The following is a 21585-nucleotide window of genomic DNA, read 5'->3' as shown; positions in this document are numbered from 1 at the left end:
TATGATTAATTCTAACTATAGCCGGGTTCATTTAAGTTTTATTCTAATTTTATAATATAAAGGTTTAAAGCAATGCATTTTTGCAATGATATTTTATATGTTGATAATTTTTTGAATTCTTTGAAGGCAACGTTAGTCTCGTGTTATTGACTGTTTTATCACTAGCTAGCAAGCTTGAGACACTGTACTTGTCAGGTGACAGTCACGAAGTTGTTGTCAAATTCCGACCACGTACTTATCAATTACCAAAGAGCAATAATGAGAAGAGTCACGTTATTTGTTAACGGGACATCTAAAAATGGCAAGGTAGGTAAACACGCCCTGATGTGCGATCTGCTATATTTAACAGTCATTTTTAATTGTTTTTAATACCTTTGTGGCTTCAGCCATTTGTTTTCTTTCATTCACAGATTTAAGTTTCCGTCATGCATTGCACTTCATACGCATCTGACACAATTTAATCAGCCACTGACTCGCCATTTTATTTCAAAATTGCTTAAGACTAACACTAACATAATTCCAGTAAATGCATTTTCTCTGTTCAGGTTGTAGCAGTGTATGGGTCTCTGTCTGACTTACTATCTGTAGCAAGCAATAAATTAGGAGTAAAAGCATCATGTTTATATAATGGCAGGGGAGGTCTCATCGATGACATTGCCCTCATTAGGTAAGCACAACAAAATTATGTAAATGCGTAGTCTTCTTGAATTCCTCCTAAATATTCTTGCCTTGGTTTCAATAGAGATGATGACGTGCTCTATGTCTCAGAAGGCGATCCATTTATTGGTGAGTTTTTTATAGCCGTATTTACTTTTTGTGTCTTGAAACACCTGAAGTGGAAAGACAATCACTTACAGTATATACAATCACAGAAAATGAACTCAAAGTTGGATCTGATCAACAAGGTGCTCACACTGACTGGTTGACCCTGAATATTGGTGGCCGTCTGTTCACCACTACCAGGTATGTAACACAGTCTTAAAAATTTCAAGTTTACCCTTTCATGCACATTCTGATTTGTATCGTTTATATCCTGTTACTAAATAGCCACTTTATAAGTGCCTTGCATGCCCTGCACTCTGGGTCCGAGAGGACATTAATTTCATATGTGTTGTATGTCATGCATATGAGCATATTTGACAATAAAGCTGACCTTGACTTTGAAATGTGTCAATCAGGAGTACGCTGGTCAGCAAGGAGCCAGAGAGTATGCTTGCACACATGTTTAGGGAGAAAGGTACATTGCTGCAATAAAGCTACCCAAATCTGTTTCAAATTAGTTTCAATGTGAGCCTTTGGTTGCAGTTGATTTACCGTAGTCATTTTGTGTCTCTTCTGCAGATGTTTGGGGAAACAAGCAAGATGAGCATGGGGCCTATCTCATTGACCGCAGCCCTGAATACTTTGAGCCGATTCTTAATTATTTGAGGCATGGCCAGCTCATCATCAATGAGGGGATAAATATAAGAGGTAAAGAAATGTTTATAATGATAAACAAAAAGAAGTTAGCCTAATCTACTGCATAAAGTCCTGCCCAATATTTCTGTCTGGTAAATCTGATGTTGTTTACCGCAATACATGGGAAGAGGACCTAAAAAATTGGCCATATAAAATCGCATTCACAGATTTGGGGTAGGGAGAAAATTGCAAGTAGATAAGTAGATAATTTCAAAATCATTTTACCATAATTTGTAGCTATGAGCAGTGGTGTAATATATCTTCCAGGTGTTCTTGAGGAGGCTCGTTTTTTTGGAATTGAGCAACTTGCCGATCAGTTGGAATTGGTCATCAAGGTATTGTTGTTAGATGTTATCAAGCAGTGTCATTATGTCCTATGTGTGTGCGCTAACCTGTCATTTATACGCCGCGATACCAGAACTCACAACCACCTGAGGACCATTCTCCCATTTCCCGCAAGGAGTTTGTGCGTTTTCTTTTGGCCACACCCACTAAATCAGAGCTCCGTTGCCAGGTAATTCCATATTAAAACACACGCACGCAGGCACGCACGCAGGCACACACATTAACACATTTGATCTGATCCTCTTGTGACTACGTATTTCAGGGTCTTAATTTCAGTGGCGCGGATCTGTCCCGGCTGGATCTGCGCTACATCAATTTCAAGATGGCCAATCTCAGCCGCTGCAATCTGACACACGCCAACCTGTGTTGTTCCAATCTGGAGCGGGCCGATCTATCCGGCGCTAACCTGGATGTGTGTCAGTTTGTGTAACTAATCTTGACATTTGCCGTGAAACATGTCGATTCTTAATGCTTGGTATCTAAAAGGGCGCTAACCTACAAGGTGTGAAGATGCTCTGCTCCAATGCAGAGGGGGCCTCTCTGAAAGGATGTAACTTTGAAGATCCCTCTGGTCTGAAGGCCAACCTGGAAGGTAATCCTTTACACATCTTTGAACAAGCCATCTGTGATCGCCTCTTTGTAGCTTTGTTACAAGTCGTTATCATTGCAAATAGGAGCAAACCTGAAAGGAGTTGACATGGAAGGAAGTCAAATGACCGGCATTAACCTGCGGGTGGCCACTCTGAAAAATGCAAAGCTTAAAAACTGCAACCTGCGGGGCGCCACTTTAGCAGGGACCGATCTTGAGGTGAGATGAGACCATCAGAGCCATTAACACTGAACAAATCAATAATGTAACTCTTTTTAAGCTTCAATCAAGCAGCGGAAGTGGTCAACCTATAATTTCTCGAGTTTTTCATATTTGAAACTTTTTTTGCCACTGATCCAAACTTTTATTAACTTTACAGGTAATTTTTAAATAATCTACCTTCCACATTTAAAGGACAACCGATGTCACTTTTTTGTTTTTTAACTGACACCAGAAAAACGTTTTATAGCATCTAAAATACCCAAAACATGCAGTATGATATTTTTAGTCAAATGCAAAACACCAATAAAAATGACTTAAAGTGTCCAAAATCTGCAAAAAAATTGAGCTGCGAATTGGGCATTTTCAGAAAGTCCCGCCCCCTTTCGTGACGTCACGCCAAGACGTCTTGCATTGCTTGTGAATCAAAACAATGGCTTCAGATTCGGAGAATATGCTTTCTTGTAACACAGCCAGTTATGAATATGATTCAAATAGTCCTGATGAGCAAAGCATACATTTTGCAATCGATTAAAGAATTTATTTGGGCCATTTTGAGGCAAACGGGCGGGGGGTAATGTCTCACCCAAGAAGAGGCAAAAAAATGGCGACCAGCTCCGGTGAGGAATGAATCAGCTCATTTCCACAGGCTGATACTATCTTTCCATGGAGTTTGCCTCCCTCTACTGGCGGCTTTTGGGTGTAAGACATGGTTAAAAAAAACAGCACAGCAAAATACATTGACGTGATGGAAAGACGCTACAATGCGTCTTTTTTAGACGCTACAATGCGTCTTTTTTACGGTGAGGAGACGGTCCTTTTCTGACGTCACGTACGGACTCGTCACCAACTCAAAAACAAGACTTCCTGAATGTTCAGCGCGAGCCTTAAAACATAAAATATAGCTATATGAGGTGGAATCTTTTTAAAATACGCTCAGTAGAAGTCATTTGAAGCCATTTTACAAATTATGGACACAACTTGTCCGGGGACGTCGGTTGTCCTTTAAATTGTGAATTTATTTTGAGTGAAAGCTCACATGGTATATTGGTGTTAAAAGCAGCAAGCCACTATAAAACATCAACATCATGCTAACCATAACTTTAGTGTCATCCACTGTGTCAGTGTCATTGTTGTCACAACATACCATATTTTTCAGTGTATGAGGCACACCCGATAGCCATCATTTTCTTGAAAAGATGAGCCTATGCCTTATACGCAGGTGCGCCTTATATGTGAAGTAATGTTGGGCCACAACAGGTCTCACAACTACTGTCAGCAGCCACCGACTCCATTTCCACCTGTGGATGAAGTAGTACGCAACAGCCTCTACTCTAATGTGGTGTGTCGGATATTTGGAAAGCTTTTATATATTTATATATGATATTTGGAAAACTTTATTCATTCATTGAAGGTGTGCCTTATCGTCCGGTACGCCTTATATATGGGAAAACTTTGAAAAGCCACCATTCAGTGGGGGTGCGCCTAATACTATAGGGCGCCTTATCCACCGGAAAATATGGTACCTGATAAACCTGGAAAAAGTGGCCATTCCATCATTACACATGTCCACTCCAAAACCCGCACACAGTACAGAACAAGCTTAAAAAGTATTTGGTTCACCACAGATCGACTGTCCCATCTGTATGAGCATTGTTTTAAAAGTAGAGTCGCCTTGATCAAATATGGACCCCTTCACATCCTTCATTCTGTCTCCTCCCATCTGGCAGGACAAGTCCCACTGGCCAGATAAATAAGCCATTAAAAAATAAAATTCATTTGAAATGCAATGACGGCCCTTAAATAACAGGAATCCAAAAATGTAGTAACCAAAACGTTAATTGCTGCCAGTATTAAGTCATGTGGTTGTTTTTTTCCTATCTTTTGTTGTTTCTGATTTATCTTGTGCACTTATGTTGAGGTCCTTACAAATATGCTACCTTTTTACAACCATGTTCGGTAAGGTGCATTATCTCAATGGAAATTCTGGCACAATCAACAAACCAATTTGTTTTGTTTGTTGATTATGCTGGTGCAGACAATACATTACGTTTTATTTAAAGGACAACCGACACCATTTTTTAGTTTCCTAACTGACATCAGAAAAACGTTTTATAGCATCTAAAATACCCAAAACTGGTGTATTGGTGTTTTGCATTTCACTAAAAATATCAGCCTGCGTGGCTGATATTTTTAGTGAAATGCAAAACACCAATATAAATGAGTTAAAGTGTCCCAAAACTACTTCAAAATGACCACGGAGATGGCGAGTTTCAGAAGGTCCTGCCCCCTTGTTCGTGACGTCACGCCAGGACGTCTTTCCTTGCTCCAGAATCAAAACTATGGCTTCAGATTCGGAGAACATGCTTTCTTATTACTCATCCAATTGTGAATATGATTCAAATAGTTTTGAAGAGGAAAGCATAAATGTTTGCAATTGATTCAAGAAGTCCTTCCGTATCAATCCGAGCTGTCAGGACTCCAATGTAGTGTCCCAGAAAATGCACAAGATGGCGCCCAAGCTCCGTTGGAAATGGGCTGATTTGTATGCTGGGAATTTGTGTCAACTAGTATCAAATAGTAGTCTTGGTGCAACACACAATGATTCACCATTGCATTATTTATAATAATAATAATAATAATAAATTTTATTTATGTGTTCTCATTCTAATTTCACCAACAACACAGATCAACATGAAGTTTTCAGACCAAACAAAGTACCCAAAATACATTGTGTGTCGCTTTCTCGGTCAGGGTCATTCCAAACGTGACGTCACGGTAAGTATCGTCACCAACTCAAAAACAAGACTTCCTGAATATTCAGCGCAAGTCTTAAAACGTAAAATGTAGCTATATGCGGTGGAATCTTTATAAAATACGCTCAGTAGAAGTCATTTGAAGTGATTTTACAAATTATGGACACAACTTGTCCGGAGGCGTCGGTTGTCCTTTAAGACTTGTGTTGGTAGCGCGGCATATGAGCCAAGGAAGAATGATTTAATGTGATTGTAGCTTGCCGAATCTCGTTTCCCATCATTGCAAGGATTGTTCTAATTGTTTGTATGCCAATGGCTTGTATATAACTGCTTTCTTGTGCAGAACTGTGACCTGTCTGGCTGTGATCTACAAGAGGCTAACCTGAGGGGCTCCAATGTAAAAGGAGCCATTTTCGAAGAGATGCTGACGCCGCTGCACATGTCACAGAGTGTTAGATAACTCAGCATGCACATCAACTCAGCCGCAGACGGATCCTTTAATCACTCAACAATGACAGATTCTTGACGGTGTACTTCGTCAATCTCAATACCTATTTAGCGGAAGTCCCTGACATGTTATCCATCTCATGATAGCTTTAAATATCACACTATTTATCCAGGGTTGTTTTGGATGTATTTTAATATCTGTTTATCCACCATCCATGCATCCATCCTCTTCCGATTATCTGAGGTTGAGTGACAACAGTTTAAGCAGGGATGCCCAGACTTGGGGACCAAACTGACACCGGCCGCCCACGTACGGAATAGGCCATACAATAGGAAACCCACATCGCTCCTTCTGAATTTCCCAACCTACTCTCCACTGAATAGACTTTACCAGGGAGGCGTAAACACGAGATTCCCTTGTAGTTGGTACACACCCTCCGGTCTCCCTTCTCAAAAAGAAGGACATCCAATCACTCAATCGACCAATCCAGAGACATTTTACTAAACAAGGGCCACACAATGTTGCAGAGACGTGTCAACTAGGAGTGTCCCATACCATATAGAGGCTTTAGGAACTCTGGACAGACCTCCTCCACACTTTGCCACAAAGGAGATTTTTAACAGCCTCAGTGACTTCAAACCCGGAGATAGGAGAGTCCACCTCAGAGTGCATCCCATACCATGTTTGGGGGCACCGTTCCGTTATCGTTTTCTAATAGATACAGTGAGATTTCATCTTTTATTTCTTCTTTCATCTTCCCCTTTAATGCACTTACGTTAAGTCTCCAGACTTTGCCACAAAGGAGATTTTTAACAGCCTCAGTGACTTCAAACCCGGAGATAGCAGAGTCCACCTCAGAGAACCCAGACTCTGCTTTCTCATGAGAACACACATCAGGGGAATTGAGGTCTTTGAAGTATTATCTACAGCAATTCTCAACATCCTGAGTCAAGTAGACAGTGCCCCATTCCCACGATAGTGAGGATGAGGCACTGTGTCCAACCCCCGGGACCTCTGATAATTGACCTGAATTTTGTTGAAATCTTTCAAAAGTCATCCAGACATGACTTCGACAAACTCCTCACACACCAAAGCTGCGTTCCCAGCTGGTGTTCATCAACTGCCCCCGGAGTCTTACAGAACAGAAAGGTGTCTGTTTCAGCAAAGTAGGCACAAAGCACTGTTCAATTGGACTCAATGTCCTCCACTTCCTCTGAGATGTGTTTTAAGGTCTGCCACAGATTGGAATTGAAGCGCATTCTTCCCAACAATGTGCTTCGAAGAGCCACTGTTCTTGCCCATATAAGTATTGAAATCTCCCAACAGAACAAGGGAGTTCAGAGCGGAACTGCTCCGCAACACCCTCTCTCCTACCCTCCACGGACTCCAGGAAGGATTTGTACTTCAGTTTGGTGCAAAGGGACCAACAATAGACAAGACCCGTCCGGCCACCCAAACCCTCTCATCTATTGACGTGAACCCCAATGTACATGCAGTGATCCCGTTCAGTAATAAGCAGTGGTGGGCCGTGGATTTCATCGCTAGGCCTTCAGTAGTGCTACGTCCGAATCAATCCAGACTGAAAAAAGTGTGGTGAGGTTTACTACAAGTTAACTACAGGGTACCATTAGCCATGAAATAACTGGCCGACCTTTCTTAATGATGTGCATTTTTTCTAGAAAAGTCCGTGTTGAAAATGGCTTTAACAGTAAATCTCCAACCAAATCCATTTCTTCTCCTTCAGCCATTGTGGGTTGACAAAACTGCTATTAAATAAACACAATATATTTTCTTATGCAGCCTGCTACCCATACAGTGTGCTTGCGCTTGCCAGTATGCTGTTGTCATTACTGGCTTGTGATCAGGTTATCAACTTCCTCAACTCGTCTGAGCTTTTCCTGGTTGAGAGGTGGCATTCCGTGTCCCCCTTCGGTCCTTGGCTCCTGCCACAGGCCTGGCCATGAGGTGCTCGCCAACGAGCCCCACCTCTGGGCCGAGCTCCAGAGGTGGGCGCTGGTCAACTGCGCCCAGGCAAGAGAAAAAGTCATCCAAATGTTTTCGTTATCATTGGTGGTTCTTGAGCTTTGCTTTGTCTGATACCACACCAAGGTCCTGTCTGTCATAGGTAACTTTTCTGCTAGGACCAGTGGGACGCAAACCCATCCACCATGATTCCGTAATGACTTATGGAGGAGCTGTTCCGCCGCATATAAAACAAAATAATGTCTTTAATGTATGGTGAAGTGTCTGAATGCAATAGACTGAATACAATCATTTAGTGTTTGGCACAATTATTTATCTGCATATGTATAGATGTCCAGTATTTTCAATTCACTTAACTGATTGAGTAAGGAGTTCTCACGAGACATTGGTTGCAGTTTTGAAATGCTGCTGTCAAAGAATCAGTCGTGGTCTCACAGATAAATGTCTGTGTTTCTTTGCTTTTGTCCAAAAGTCACTTTGGCCTCATACAATGCTTTATATATCTAAGCCAAAGCCACAGAAGAGCAGTGTCAAAGGTCAAAATGCTGTGAAACTATGCGACTAGGTAGATGTCAACACAGCTCAGGTATGCAACACAAAGTTTACAGCTGTCACTGTTCTCTTTTACGACAGTTTGTAGTTTGTGCTCAAAATATGTATGTGTTCTTGTTCCTGTGCTCTGTGGACCGCTCCCCTTTGTAATCCATTTGCATGTATTTCACTGTGGCGCTGCTTACGAAAATGTTCATGTAGGTCAGAGTCACGTCTTACCTTTCAAGATAAGAGATGTGAAATATTTATCTTGTTTTGCCTAAATGGTTTAGTCACATGTTCATGGTGATTGTTGTTGGTAATTTTCAACGTATAATCATTTAATGATGCTTTGAACCTATTTGCACAAGGAAACATATCTTCTCATTTCCCAAAATGTAAATTGTGTATTGCTATGTATATTCAATCCAATGCTTCCAAACCTTTCAAAAAAGATTGTAAATAGGTTTAGAGAGAGGTTCTTTTGTCAAGGAATAATCTTCTTGACGGACCGTGTCTGTCTGCATGTGCTTTTCTGTCTTTGACCGGCGAAAAACATTTAGCTGTAGCTGAGGGCTGCTCCGATGCAATACTTTTGTCTAACAGAAGGTACCAAGCTTGTGAGAATGATCGATGAAGGCAATGGTGGCGTATCTCACTGTTTGTGTGAAACTCAAAGGAAGAGTTGTGGTTATTTATTTGAAAACATATTGTGAATGCAATATGGGGCAATGGTAGTTTTGTCTTGGTTTATGGGTAGATCTACTTGTCCATGTTTATTGCACTTGACTGGAATTTTCGTTCCATTATATGACTGTTCCAAATAAAAACATTGAAAGAAAATAATTATTGTTTGTGTATCAATAATGTTGAATATTGTAGATAAGCTGAAAATCATGCCGATAATTTACTACACAGGAACTCAAACCAAGTATTGACAGACTGAATGAAAAGCTTTGATCAGAGGAATAATTTTGAGTGTTTCTTGTGCATTATCCTAAATCCATACAATGGTGAATGATATTTTATTTTTAATGTAAAGTAGGTGGCACAGTGGACAACTGGAAGCATGTCCACTTCACAGTGCAAGGTGCATGGTTTGATTATGGCTCCAGCCTTCCTTTTTGGAGTTTGTATATTTTCCTTCTGCCTGGGTTGGGTTTCTCCAGGTACTCCAGTTTCTTCCCACATTCCAAAAGCATCCGTAGCAGTTCAATGGGACACTAAATTGTCCCTAGGTGTGAGCACAGATGGTTGTTCGTCTCTGTGTGCCCTGCGATTGGCTGGCAATGGGCACAACGTTTTCTTCATTGCAAGCATAATCGATGTATGTCATTAATAATAACCAAATGTATGATAACTTAAAACAAAACACTTAGCATCTACGTTGCCTCCTGCCTTATGACAGCTGGGAGAGGCAGCACGCGTGTGACCTTTGTGAGGATAAGCCGATGACAAAATGGATGGAAGATACAAACTATAATCATCCAAATCAAATAAAACAATAAAATGTAATTACATATTTCACTCATGAATCTGTGTAATGGGTTTTACTTTTTGAGTAGGATTGCTGAATAAAAATCCACTTTTTAAAATGCTGTTCTAATTATGGAAATGCACATCTACATATTTTTTTAAAAGCACATATTAATGTTTTTGCCCACCCTGAAGGTCATGGCTGCTTAATCCCACTTTGAGACCCCCCTGCAGTGAAATGAATGGGAATGGAAGGATAGAAAACCAAATATATAACCTTGGATGAACCTTCAGGTTCCACTAAGGACAACAGACAACTGAACACAACTTGCCTCTTAGTGCATGGACAACTTTTTCTTTTGCAGAATACAGCGATGAAGTTCTGGGGGGTGTGGATGCTGATTTTGGCAACATCGGTAGAAGTGATCTGTCAGCACTGGTCTTATAGACTGAACCCTGGAGGAAAACGAGAGCTGCACCCTTACAACCAGCAAACTAATGTACCGGTAAACATCCACTACTCCTGTGGCATTCCATTTATTCATTAATTCGTTTAAACCATTCCCCGTCATGAGATCAATGTGGATTTCCCTTCCACAGGTTATTGGGGTATTTATACATCTAGGCAAGACTCGCCGAGTCCTAGCGTGTGGAGACTTGTCATCTTTTGCCAAAATTTGCAGGATGAAAGAATTTCATGTAAGTTTAATTTACAGTAACTTTAGGGAGATGCTAAAACATGTTTGTGTTTATATATATTAGCTTTGTGTGTGTGTGTGTGCGTGTGCTTACATATATACAGTGTATATATATATATATATATATATATATATATATACTGAAGGTAACATATTTTTGTTTTCTGTATTGACTTTTTCATTCTGTATTGATGTTTTCATTTTTATTTGTTATATACGTATATATATATGTATGTATGTAACATAAACATGAAGGTAACATCTTTTATGTTATATATATATATATATATATATATATATATATATATATATATATATATATATATATATATATATATATATATATATATATATATATATATATATACTAGGTAACATATTTTTGTTTTCTGTATTGATGTTTTCATTTTTATTTGTTATTTTTTTATAAGCAGTTAGAAAAATAAAAATATGGTCACATGTTTTAGTACATTTAACATCATCTGTTCCGGACATCAAAACAGAACATGCATCACATAAACATCTCGATATAACATTTTACAATTCTTGCACTTCCACATATGCAATGTCCTGTTCACTGTGCCATATGAGAAAGAAAAAAAGAAAGAAAAATAATAAATACAATTTAAAAAGTAATAATAATAACAATAATGAACAACATTAAACCAATTTGAGTGGATTGGGGGTCATTAGGGTAACTTAACTATCTTTACAAAAAGTTAAATATTTTTGTTTTCTGTATTGATTATCTCATTTCTTTAAAATCAAAATGTTCCCCCTCCCCCACCCTTTTTTAGGGAAATGCTGCTGGTTGATCATCTGGACAAAATAACGTGGTTGCTTCAACAATAAACAGTGATCTGCATCACTCTTTGTCTTGTGATTTTTGTGTACATTTCACTGTGTCCAGGATGTAAAAATGTCAGATGTTAAAATGTATAAAATGCGGGGAAAGGATGTCGCGTTCCTGATATAATACACAAATAAACCTTTCATGCCTACCTTTCAGATATTGATCCTCCCCTCTCATCTATCTTTCTATATTCTTCTTCTGTGCCTCACATCCATTCATTTTGTCTGATTTCCTTCCTTAATCTCTTCATCGCTTCACTTTCCTCATTTATCTCTATTTTAATCCCATCATCTTTTCTTACCATTCTATTTTGTTTTGCCAGTCTGACTGTATCAGTCCCACTTCTCTTCAATCCTTCTTATTTTTTATATCATACCACTATTTACCCATGTATTTAAAGTTGCTTTGTCCATGAAAAAAATGTAATCGTTCATTCTGTTTTCTCCCATCATCTCTCACCATCTCAGCCCGCCCACTCCCTACTGTGCTCCATGCTTGCAAGATGAATGAGCAAGTTAAAGCAGGAGGTGACGCCTTCATTGCACCCTTTGTCATTTCAATTCCTCATCTTCTTCTCTTTTATCATGCACCAGTCCTTTGTTATATACCCTGTGCAGTTCTTTATATCCATTTTGAATGTAAAATGATGAGACCTTTTTTTCTTTTTGTATTCTTTCCACTGCCTTTCTTATAAACTTGTAGAATATAATGATCGTCCTTGGTTACAAAAAAACATCTCAGATTGTGTGTTAACATAAATAAATATGATGTTTGTCTTGTTAAACCAGTAAATACTGTCCAGTACATTAAGGTACAGTGTTGTGTTACATCAAACACATTCAATGTAATTTCGCATTTCACCACTATATGGCGCTAAGAAACCACTTGAAATGCATTTTCCATGCAGTTTAATATCATCTTTGGGGTGCGATGCAGCTGGAGCCAACTCTTGTGACATTTGGAAAAATGCAGTTACACCATGGATTGGTCTCCAGTTCAGGAACAGAGTAGAGAGATAAACGTTCGTTCTAGTTTGCATTCACACCATCGCAAAGTGTGAACTAAACCCACGCACTGTGCTCCAATTCAGACACACGCGTTGCTTTTATCAGGAAACAACCAACCATATAAAGATATGTGCAATGTCACTATGTAAAAGACAAGTACAATAGTTCCCACCAACCTGCATTAACGTGAAAATACTACATGAAAATCCTACGGCAACAGATGAAATTCCACTTCCACCATATCTAAAAATACGCGGAAAAACAGATTTTTAACAAGTCAGAGCAATCACCCCCCCCCCCCCCCCTCAGAGCAGTGTAAACAGTCTCCTTTTTTCAGACCTGTAAAACTTTAATCACACCAGTTGATATAAAACCAATCAAAACTTTTGGATACTTTTTTATTTTAGCGATTACCGATCTGCGAGATGTCTTCAAACAAAAACAGTGTCACGAGTAAAGGCCCAAATACGTACGCCCATTGTCGCGTACCTCATATAGATTTTGTAATAGCTGCTCATATTTGGGCATCACAGTCAGGACAAATCATTCAGTCAACAAGTATTGATTTGCCTTAGTTTCTTGTTGTACTTGTGTATATTTGCAGCTTTCTGGCCTGTTTTTTTTTACCCATTTGCAATAATGTCACTAGGTTAATAACGTATAACCATGAAAAACCAATACATAGATACGTACGGTATTTTCCGGTGTATAAGGCACATCCAAAAGCATTGATTTTCTTCTAAAGAAAACTATGCGCCTTACGTGCTTATATGTGACGTAATATTGAGCCACAACTGGGTCTCGCAACTACTGTCAACAGCCACCGACTCCATTTCCCTCTCCCCTGTATCAAAAGTAATGTGGAACCCCAGCCTCTACTGTAGCACATTAATAATGTGGTGTGTCTTATATTTGGAAAAACTTTATACATTTATATATTATATTTGGAAAACTTTAAAAAAATTATATAGAGTATTTGGAAAGCTTTGTTCATTCATTGAATGTGCGCCTTATAGTCCGGTGCGCCATATTCTGCGTATGAAAAAGGTTTGAAAATACACCATTCATTCATTCATTGGGAGTGTGCCTTATATACAGGAGTTGTTGTTGTTGTTGTTGGAGTCCAAGATGGCGCCCGAGTAGGCAGCCGTCGGCAAGTGCTCTGATGCGCCTTGCTTTTTCTGTTGTTTTTGTCTTGTTTTTGTTTTCTTTCACTTTTTTGTCACTTTGTGTTGTTGTGCGTCGTGTGGAACGGATACGGATTGTTTTTCAGCATTTTTGACCACGACATTCATGAAGGAGGAGACTGTGCTGAGCGGTTGCGCCTTTTCGGCAGCATGGATATTCCAGTACTGTTTTTGAATGGGAGGAATGTCGGTGCCATTCGACTGTCATCGCTGGACAGCTCTGGGGCCATTGTGCTTTTTTGCGCCTGTAATGGGCAGCATCTTCACAGCCCCACTTTGTTCAGTGGAAGGTCGGTGCTGTTGGACAGTCTGCGGCTGGATGGATAAATGGATTGATGAGCTAGCGATAAGAAGGAAGGAGCGTCAGCGCAGTACGCCGATGCGTATATGGAACTGTCGCGGGATGGAATTGAAGCTGATTTATGGGGGACAGGAGATGTGAGACAATCTCTTTTCGTCAATGGATGCTACAGCTGCGTGTTTGCTTTCAACATTTGGCTTGTAGTCGACGTGCACATTCCACCATGATGTCCCTGATCCACTGGTGAAGAGACGCTTTGATCCTCTCCACTTTCATCTGGAACTGCTTTATGTAACAAAGAGGGTACAGAAAGTGCTTAAGAATGAATATCCCTCTGTGTCTTTGTGTTGTCATGTTATTTGTTATTTAGTTTTTTTTTTGTTCTTTTGACTTCAAGACGGTGCCGCGAGAGTGGCTGCCTTTCCAGCAGCTCCTGTGTTTTACTTTTCTACTTTCATTTCTTTCATAACTTTGCTGCTGTGAAATGTAAATTCCTCCACTGCAAGACTAATAAAGGCAAAAATCCAATCCAATCCTTGTTGTGTGTGGAACTTTGACACATTTTGGACGACATATACAGTACTGTATACTGGTGTGATGGACAAGAGCTAATTTCAATTTGTGATTTAGAATGAGGGCTAGAAGACAGAAAATATCTTTAGTGTCATGATCTAGTTGGCGACCAACGAGTGGCTCTGTCGGCCCCGCCTGCACCTGCACAGGTGCTGGTCGTCCCGAGCCTTGGCGGACTGCCACGTTTGGATTGGCGACCAATGGGTAGCGCTGTCAGCCCTGCTTGCTGCCTCACTGGTGCTGACCGTTACAATCAGTGACACTCAAAAGGACTCCCGGCACGACCATCCGGTGTCGGGTCATTGTTGAATGCTGTTGTATGTTGTATGCAATTGTATGCATTGTATGCTGTGCATGTGTTTGTTTCATCTGGCAGTCTTTATTTGATACTTTGTATTTTTCTGTTCCTGTTGATTTTATTTTTAATACAATTTTCCTCAAACACAACCTGCTGCTCCCTCCTGCCTGCTTTTGGGGATCCACATCTGCCATCACCACCTTGCAAAACGTGACATTAAGGAAGAGATGGAGATTGTGGCTTTCGCAAATAAGAAGTGCTGTTTGTACTCCATATGTCCGCGTTTTTTCTGAACACTTCATTTAAAGTACCACTAAGCTATAATGGCCTGGTTTCTTGGCTGACGCTTTGCAACACTATCTCTCCAGTTTGTGCGGCCAGAGTCAAATCTGCCACTCCCAGAATGCAATGCACTGGAATATGGGAACTAAAGAGCACATTCTACGTGCCAAGGTTACAAACAATACGTACAATAGTAAAACATGAGAATGCAGTTCCGAATACACTATTTGCCGTATGCCGATCACAACGTTGTGGAGAGGAAATGTATGGGAGCCACTTTGCCATTAGGCCGCTTCTTTTTAGTTTGCAGGGGTAGTTTCTCGACTGTCAATTTTAAAGCCCTCAATTTAGCAAATGTAGGAAAATTGTCAAATTGATCACATACCATACCTTGGTGTACTGCAGAAAACTTTTTCCATTGGAAGCCTAGCTTATCCTACTGAATAGGACATCTGAAATGGCAGATACAAAAATATCAGACATAATCGGAAAGCATTCATAACCTGCTGGCATTTTCGGCTCTTACCTGTAGTGGAAAGTAAAATTAGTTTAAAGGACGACCGGCACAATTTTTTTGTTTTCTAACTGACATCAGTTTTCATAGCATCTAAAATACCCAAAACACACAGGCTGATATTTTTAGTCAAATGAAAAACACCAATAAAAGTGAGTTAAAGTGTCCCAAAACTACTTCAAAATGACCACGAAGATGGCGAGTTTCAGAAGTTCCCGACCCCTTGTTCGTGACGTCACGCCAGGACGTCTTGCCTTGCTCTAGAATCAAAACAATGGCTTCAGATTCAGAGAAGATGCTTTCTTGTTACTCATCCGGTTATGAATATGATTCAAATAGTTCTGAAGAGGAAAACATAAATGTTTGCAATCGATTAAAGAAGTACTTGCGTATCAATTCGAACCGTCAGGACTGCAATGTAGCGTCCCAGAAAATGCACAAGATGGCGTGGCGTCCAAGCTCCGTTGGAAATGGGCTGATTTGTCTGCTGGGAATTTGTGTCAACAAGAATAAAATACTAGTAGTCTTGGTGCAACACACCACGATTCACCATCGCATTATTTATGTGTTTTCCTTCTTCTTCGCCACAGATCAACATGAAGTTTTCAGACCAAACAAAGTACCCAAAATGCATTGTGTGTCGCTTTCTCGGTCAGGGTCATTCCAAACGTGACGTCACGGTAAGTATCGTCACCAACTCAAAAACAAGACTTCCTGAATAATCAGCCCGAGTCTTAAAATATAGCTATATGCGGTGGAATCTTTGTAAAATACGCTCAGTAGAAGTCATTTGAAGTGATTTTACAAATTATGGACACAACTTGTCCGGAGGCGTCGGTTGTCCTTTAAGTGATGTACCGCTAAGGAGCAAACACAATCAAAGGGAAAATCATTTGCCTTTTTGTGGTTTGGTTTTATTATTCTACATGCGCTGCTTATCACTATTGTCCAAACTTAACCAGCACAGATGTACTGTATACATCAACTTTTTGGGCTCCTCTCATTTTGTATAAATTTAGGGCTTGTCAGCATTAACTTAGTTATCAGAGCCCGCGAATCTTTGTAATCCAAGTTTTTAATTCATGGAGCTGTTTTCATGCACCGCAGTGTTCAGGTAAGACAACGCAATCAATGTAATAATGTGAGTGATTTGAACAGAATTGGGAACTCTGTGATTGCTTCAAAGACACAGTTGGTTTGGAATGAGAGTGTGCACATTGCAACACAATGTCCATGCCACTGATGGCGTGAAATTATCTTTTAAAAAAAGTAATTCTCTGACATATACACAGGAATGTGTACAGGTATACAGTACACCACTTTCATGTTCCACAAAGCTTCAGATTCAACCATATACTGTGCAACGAATGTGTGTTAGATGCCATCTTTTTCATACAGTTTCTTTCACTGAACACACATCTGACAAAATACCCACTTTGCCTTTCAGTGGAAGCTATTTGGCACACATAGTACATTAAAGATTAAATGTGTACTGTGTGACAAAATATTCAGTCATTTGTGAAAGATGTCAATGAGAGAAACTTATTAAAGTAGAGCAGGCAAACTTGGGTGATGTAACAACACTCTTATCTAATACCTGTTGGAGAGAGACACGGCACTAGATTCTTTCTAAATAGGGTATATCCATCCATACATACATATGTACATACGTACATACGTGCATACGTACATACATACAGTCGTACACACGTGACGTACATATCGTACACACCGTACACACCACACACCATACATACATACATACATCCTGTACATACATACATACATACGTACATACATACACATACACACACGCACACACACACACACACACACACACACACACACACACACACACACACACACACACACACACACACACACACACACACACGCACACACACACGCGCACACACACACATACACACACACACACACACACACACACACACACACACACACACACACACACACACACACACACACACACACACACACAAACACACACACCTACATACATACATACATACATACAAAACTGCGTCTTGTAATGTGAAAATCTGAAAACATACCAAAATCACATTCCTGTTTTTAAAGAATGGAAAAACATTTATTAAGGAATTTCAAAATAACAGTGCTTCGGGCCTAAAACAAAACCTTCTGTGTCAGGCGGCGCACCCATCTAAAGCCCACAAATAAACTAATAAAAGACAGTGTCGGAGCTGTTATCTATAATGGAAAAGCGGCATACGGGATACGTGTTGGGTCTGATTTATTATCGAAGTTTCCCAGACCGGGCCAAACAACAGTATCCAATTAAATTTATCAACCATCGGATTAAATCCTTTACTTATCATATTATATATATATATATATATATATATATATATATATATATATATATATATATATATATATATATATATAGTAAAGTCTCGTTATATCGATACTCAAGGGAGTCCGAAAAAATATTGATATAACCGGGACTATCGATATATCCGACCCTGTTTGCATGTAATTTTCTCCGTGCGTGCATAGAAATAGTATCGATATAACCGGGACTATCGATATATCCGATATCGATATAACGAGACTTTACTGTATATATATATATATATATATATATATATATATATATATATATATATACTTTACAAGTACTTTATAATACAACTTTCATCCATTTTTTCAGCCACTTATTCTAACAATAAGCATTTATTTTAATCTCTGTTGCTAAATCTCCTTGAAATTATTTCAACTTTATATGTAGGTATTTTTTTAAATAATTAAAATGATAATTTTGTCATTAGAAAATTTTGAACAGAACAGAAATTTTGACCTGAACAAGCCATGGCCTTAGTCACTGACAATCATTCTGTTTTTTTCCTTCACAAACCCAATAAAGCATGCTTTTTTTGTTTCTGAAAACAAGAGGCAGCAAGACCTAAAAAAACAAGCATCAGAGAGTGTCTGTGGTTGCGGCCTCCAGAGAGGAATCGCTTGAAAACTAAAAAAATGAAAGCTAAACGTCTACTTTTAAATGTGATATTTATTTGTTCATTGAGTTTAACATCCTATTCATTGTATTGATGTATAAATGCAAAATTCGGGTCCATAGTGGACCTTAACTCACTTGGTGTTGTTAGTTAGTGACATATCAAAACATCTCAGCCGTCTGATTTCTTTCAATAAAAGTTGTCATTTATTATTTGTTATCGTAACATCAAGGCTCAAACATCCCCTCACCAACAACCCTGGAGCTCACTAAGACATGCAAACACTGAGGCACGACTTTGCCTGGGACCAGTAACTTGCTGAAGTCTCTGTTGGTTGCTTAGCAACTGGTAGTCAGGGCACAGCCTGGCAAATGGCAAGTTGTCAGTTTTTAGTCAGTCGGTTCAAAACAAATGTGATATCATGTAATGTATTCCCATGTGATGTGAAGAGGTGCCCTCAGTGAGATTATGTTTGTCCTCATTTCAATCTTCATCTTAAAATAAGCTAACAAGCTCTTGTCTCTAGTCAGACTTGCACGCACAGGTGTGGCAGCAATGGCAACCAAAAAGTTATGGAAAAAGCACAGGTGTCAAAGTCAAGGCCCGCCATGTATTTGATGTGGCCCACTAAAGCAAATAATGAGTTGGTTGTTGCTAAAATCCTATCTAAATAAGGCAATTTATCATTTGTAACAAGTAACGTTGGTATATTGCAATAATGTTGTTACCTTTAAACAATAATTGAACAAGCTACAAAAAAAATGTTGACTGATTTCAGAACTACAAAACCGTCCTCTTTTGTTTACAAGTAATAATATAATGTAAAGGTGAAACATTTATTTGAGAAAACATAATTCCAAAGTCACCTGTGACAAAATGAGTTCAACATCCCGTTTGCTGTGTTCCCTTAACTTACCATGCATGTTTTATAGCACTGCTGGTATCTTTGTGTGTAAATCAAGAAGTCTGCGATACCTTCATTAAGCATAATGAAGGGTCGACAGAGAAATGATTGCAAGTTTCTTTTTTTCCCCTTTGAGTAAGTGAGCTGGGTACAGATATTTTCCCCATGAGTTATGACTGTGGAAATTTGTTGAGTAGCATGACTTTCATTAAAGCGGGTCCTCTGAACTAAGTAATGCACCTCGAAAACATACGACAAAAACTGCTGAGGTTTGCACATCTGCTTCACAGTCAGGAGGTCTTGCTTTCTAATAATAATACATTTCATTTACACATCTTGTACAATCTCTAAAATCTTCTTCTTTTCCTTTCGGCTTTTCCCTTCAGGGGTCGCCACAGCGAATCAGTGTCCTCCATCTAACTCAGTTTTGTGCATCCTCTTCTCTTCTCTTTGTCAACATCCATACACCTCCTCTTTGGTCTTCATATCGGTCAAGATTCAGCATCCTTCTCCCGATATAGTCACTCTCTCCCCACTGGACATGTCCAAACCATCTCAGTCTGGCCTCTCAGACTCTCTCCAAAGCCTCTAAGATGAGTTGTCCCTCTAATGTACTCATTCCTGATCCTATCCAACCTGGTCACTCCCAATGAAAACCTCAACATCTTCAGCTCTGCTACCTCCAGCTCTGCTTCCAGTCTTTTCTTCAGTGGCACTGTCTCCAGTCCAAACATCATGGCTGGTCTGACCACGGTTTTATACACTTTTCCTTTCATCCTAGCCCTTCTATCACACATCACACCTGACATTTTTCCCCAGCCGTTCGAGCCTGCCTGGACACGCTTCTTCACCTCTTTTCCACACTCTCCATTGCTTTGGACAGTACCCCAAGTACTTAAAAGCCTCCACCTTCTTTATCTCTTCTCCCTGTAGCATCACTCTTGCACTTGGATCCCTCTCATTCACACACATATATTGCTGCGGCTAATCTTCATTCCTCTCCTTTCCAGGGCATATCTCCACATCTCTAGTTTCTCCGCCACCTGTTCCCTGTTCTCGGTACAGATCAGGAATGTCATCTGCAAACATCATAGTCTAAGGAGATTCTTGTCTAACATCATCTGTCAGCCTGTCCATCACCATAGCAAATAAGAAGGGGCTCAGAGTCAATGAAAACCTCAACATCTTCAGCTCTGCTACCTCCAGCTCTGCTTCCAGTCTTTTCTTCAGTGGCACTGTCTCCAGTCCAAACATCATGGCTGGTCTGACCACGGTTTTATACACTTTTCCTTTCATCCTAGCCCTTCTATCACACATCACACCTGACATTTTTCCCCAGCCGTTCGAGCCTGCCTGGACACGCTTCTTCACCTCTTTTCCACACTCTCCATTGCTTTGGACAGTACCCCAAGTACTTAAAAGCCTCCACCTTCTTTATCTCTTCTCCCTGTAGCATCACTCTTGCACTTGGATCCCTCTCATTCACACACATATATTGCTGCGGCTAATCTTCATTCCTCTCCTTTCCAGGGCATATCTCCACATCTCTAGTTTCTCCGCCACCTGTTCCCTGTTCTCGGTACAGATCAGGAATGTCATCTGCAAACATCATAGTCTAAGGAGATTCTTGTCTAACATCGTCTGTCAGCCTGTCCATCACCATAGCAAATAAGAAGGGGCTCAGAGTCAATGAAAACCTCAACATCTTCAGCTCTGCTACCTCCAGCTCTGCTTCCAGTCTTTTCTTCAGTGGCACTGTCTCCAGTCCAAACATCATGGCTGGTCTGACCACGGTTTTATACACTTTTCCTTTCATCCTAGCCCTTCTATCACACATCAAACCTGACATTTTTCCCCAGCCGTTCGAGCCTGCCCGGACACGCTTCTTCACCTCTTTTCCACACTCTCCATTGCTTTGGACAGTACCCCAAGTACTTAAAAGCCTCCACCTTCTTTATCTCTTCTCCCTGTAGCATCACTCTTGCACTTGGATCCCTCTCATTCACACACATATATTGCTGCGGCTAATCTTCATTCCTCTCCTTTCCAGGGCATATCTCCACATCTCTAGTTTCTCCGCCACCTGTTCCCTGTTCTCGCTACAGATCAGGAATGTCATCTGCAAACATCATAGTCTAAGGAGATTCTTGTCTAACATCGTCTGTCA

General features: G+C 40.0%; 2 protein-coding genes across 2 annotated transcripts; both read left to right on the top strand.

The window, feature by feature from the left end:
• The first annotated feature begins 14 nt into the window (after positions 1 to 14).
• kctd9a (potassium channel tetramerization domain containing 9a) lies at positions 15 to 7540 on the top strand. Its single transcript, XM_088994545.1, has 12 exons — positions 15 to 306; positions 546 to 667; positions 743 to 786; positions 873 to 963; positions 1179 to 1237; positions 1342 to 1470; positions 1726 to 1793; positions 1877 to 1972; positions 2066 to 2215; positions 2290 to 2395; positions 2478 to 2611; positions 5711 to 7540. Exons 1-12 carry the CDS (start codon positions 259 to 261, stop codon positions 5825 to 5827), a joined length of 1164 nt encoding a protein of 387 aa, XP_088850671.1. The 5' UTR covers positions 15 to 258; the 3' UTR covers positions 5828 to 7540.
• A 2639-nt stretch (positions 7541 to 10179) lies between these two features.
• LOC148899363 (progonadoliberin-1-like) lies at positions 10180 to 12629 on the top strand. The gene is made up of 3 exons (XM_088995528.1): positions 10180 to 10311; positions 10406 to 10504; positions 11301 to 12629. Exons 1-3 carry the CDS (start codon positions 10180 to 10182, stop codon positions 11316 to 11318), a joined length of 249 nt encoding a protein of 82 aa, XP_088851654.1. The 3' UTR covers positions 11319 to 12629.
• The last annotated feature ends 8956 nt before the right edge of the window (positions 12630 to 21585 follow it).

This window comes from Hippocampus bargibanti, linkage group LG04, assembly GCF_051943395.1.
Source record: "Hippocampus bargibanti isolate YZ-2025 linkage group LG04, ASM5194339v1, whole genome shotgun sequence".
Classification (NCBI taxonomy): domain Eukaryota; kingdom Metazoa; phylum Chordata; class Actinopteri; order Syngnathiformes; family Syngnathidae; genus Hippocampus; species Hippocampus bargibanti.
The sequence above is the reverse complement of the archived record's forward strand: the minus strand, read 5'-3'. Positions and strand labels throughout refer to the sequence as shown.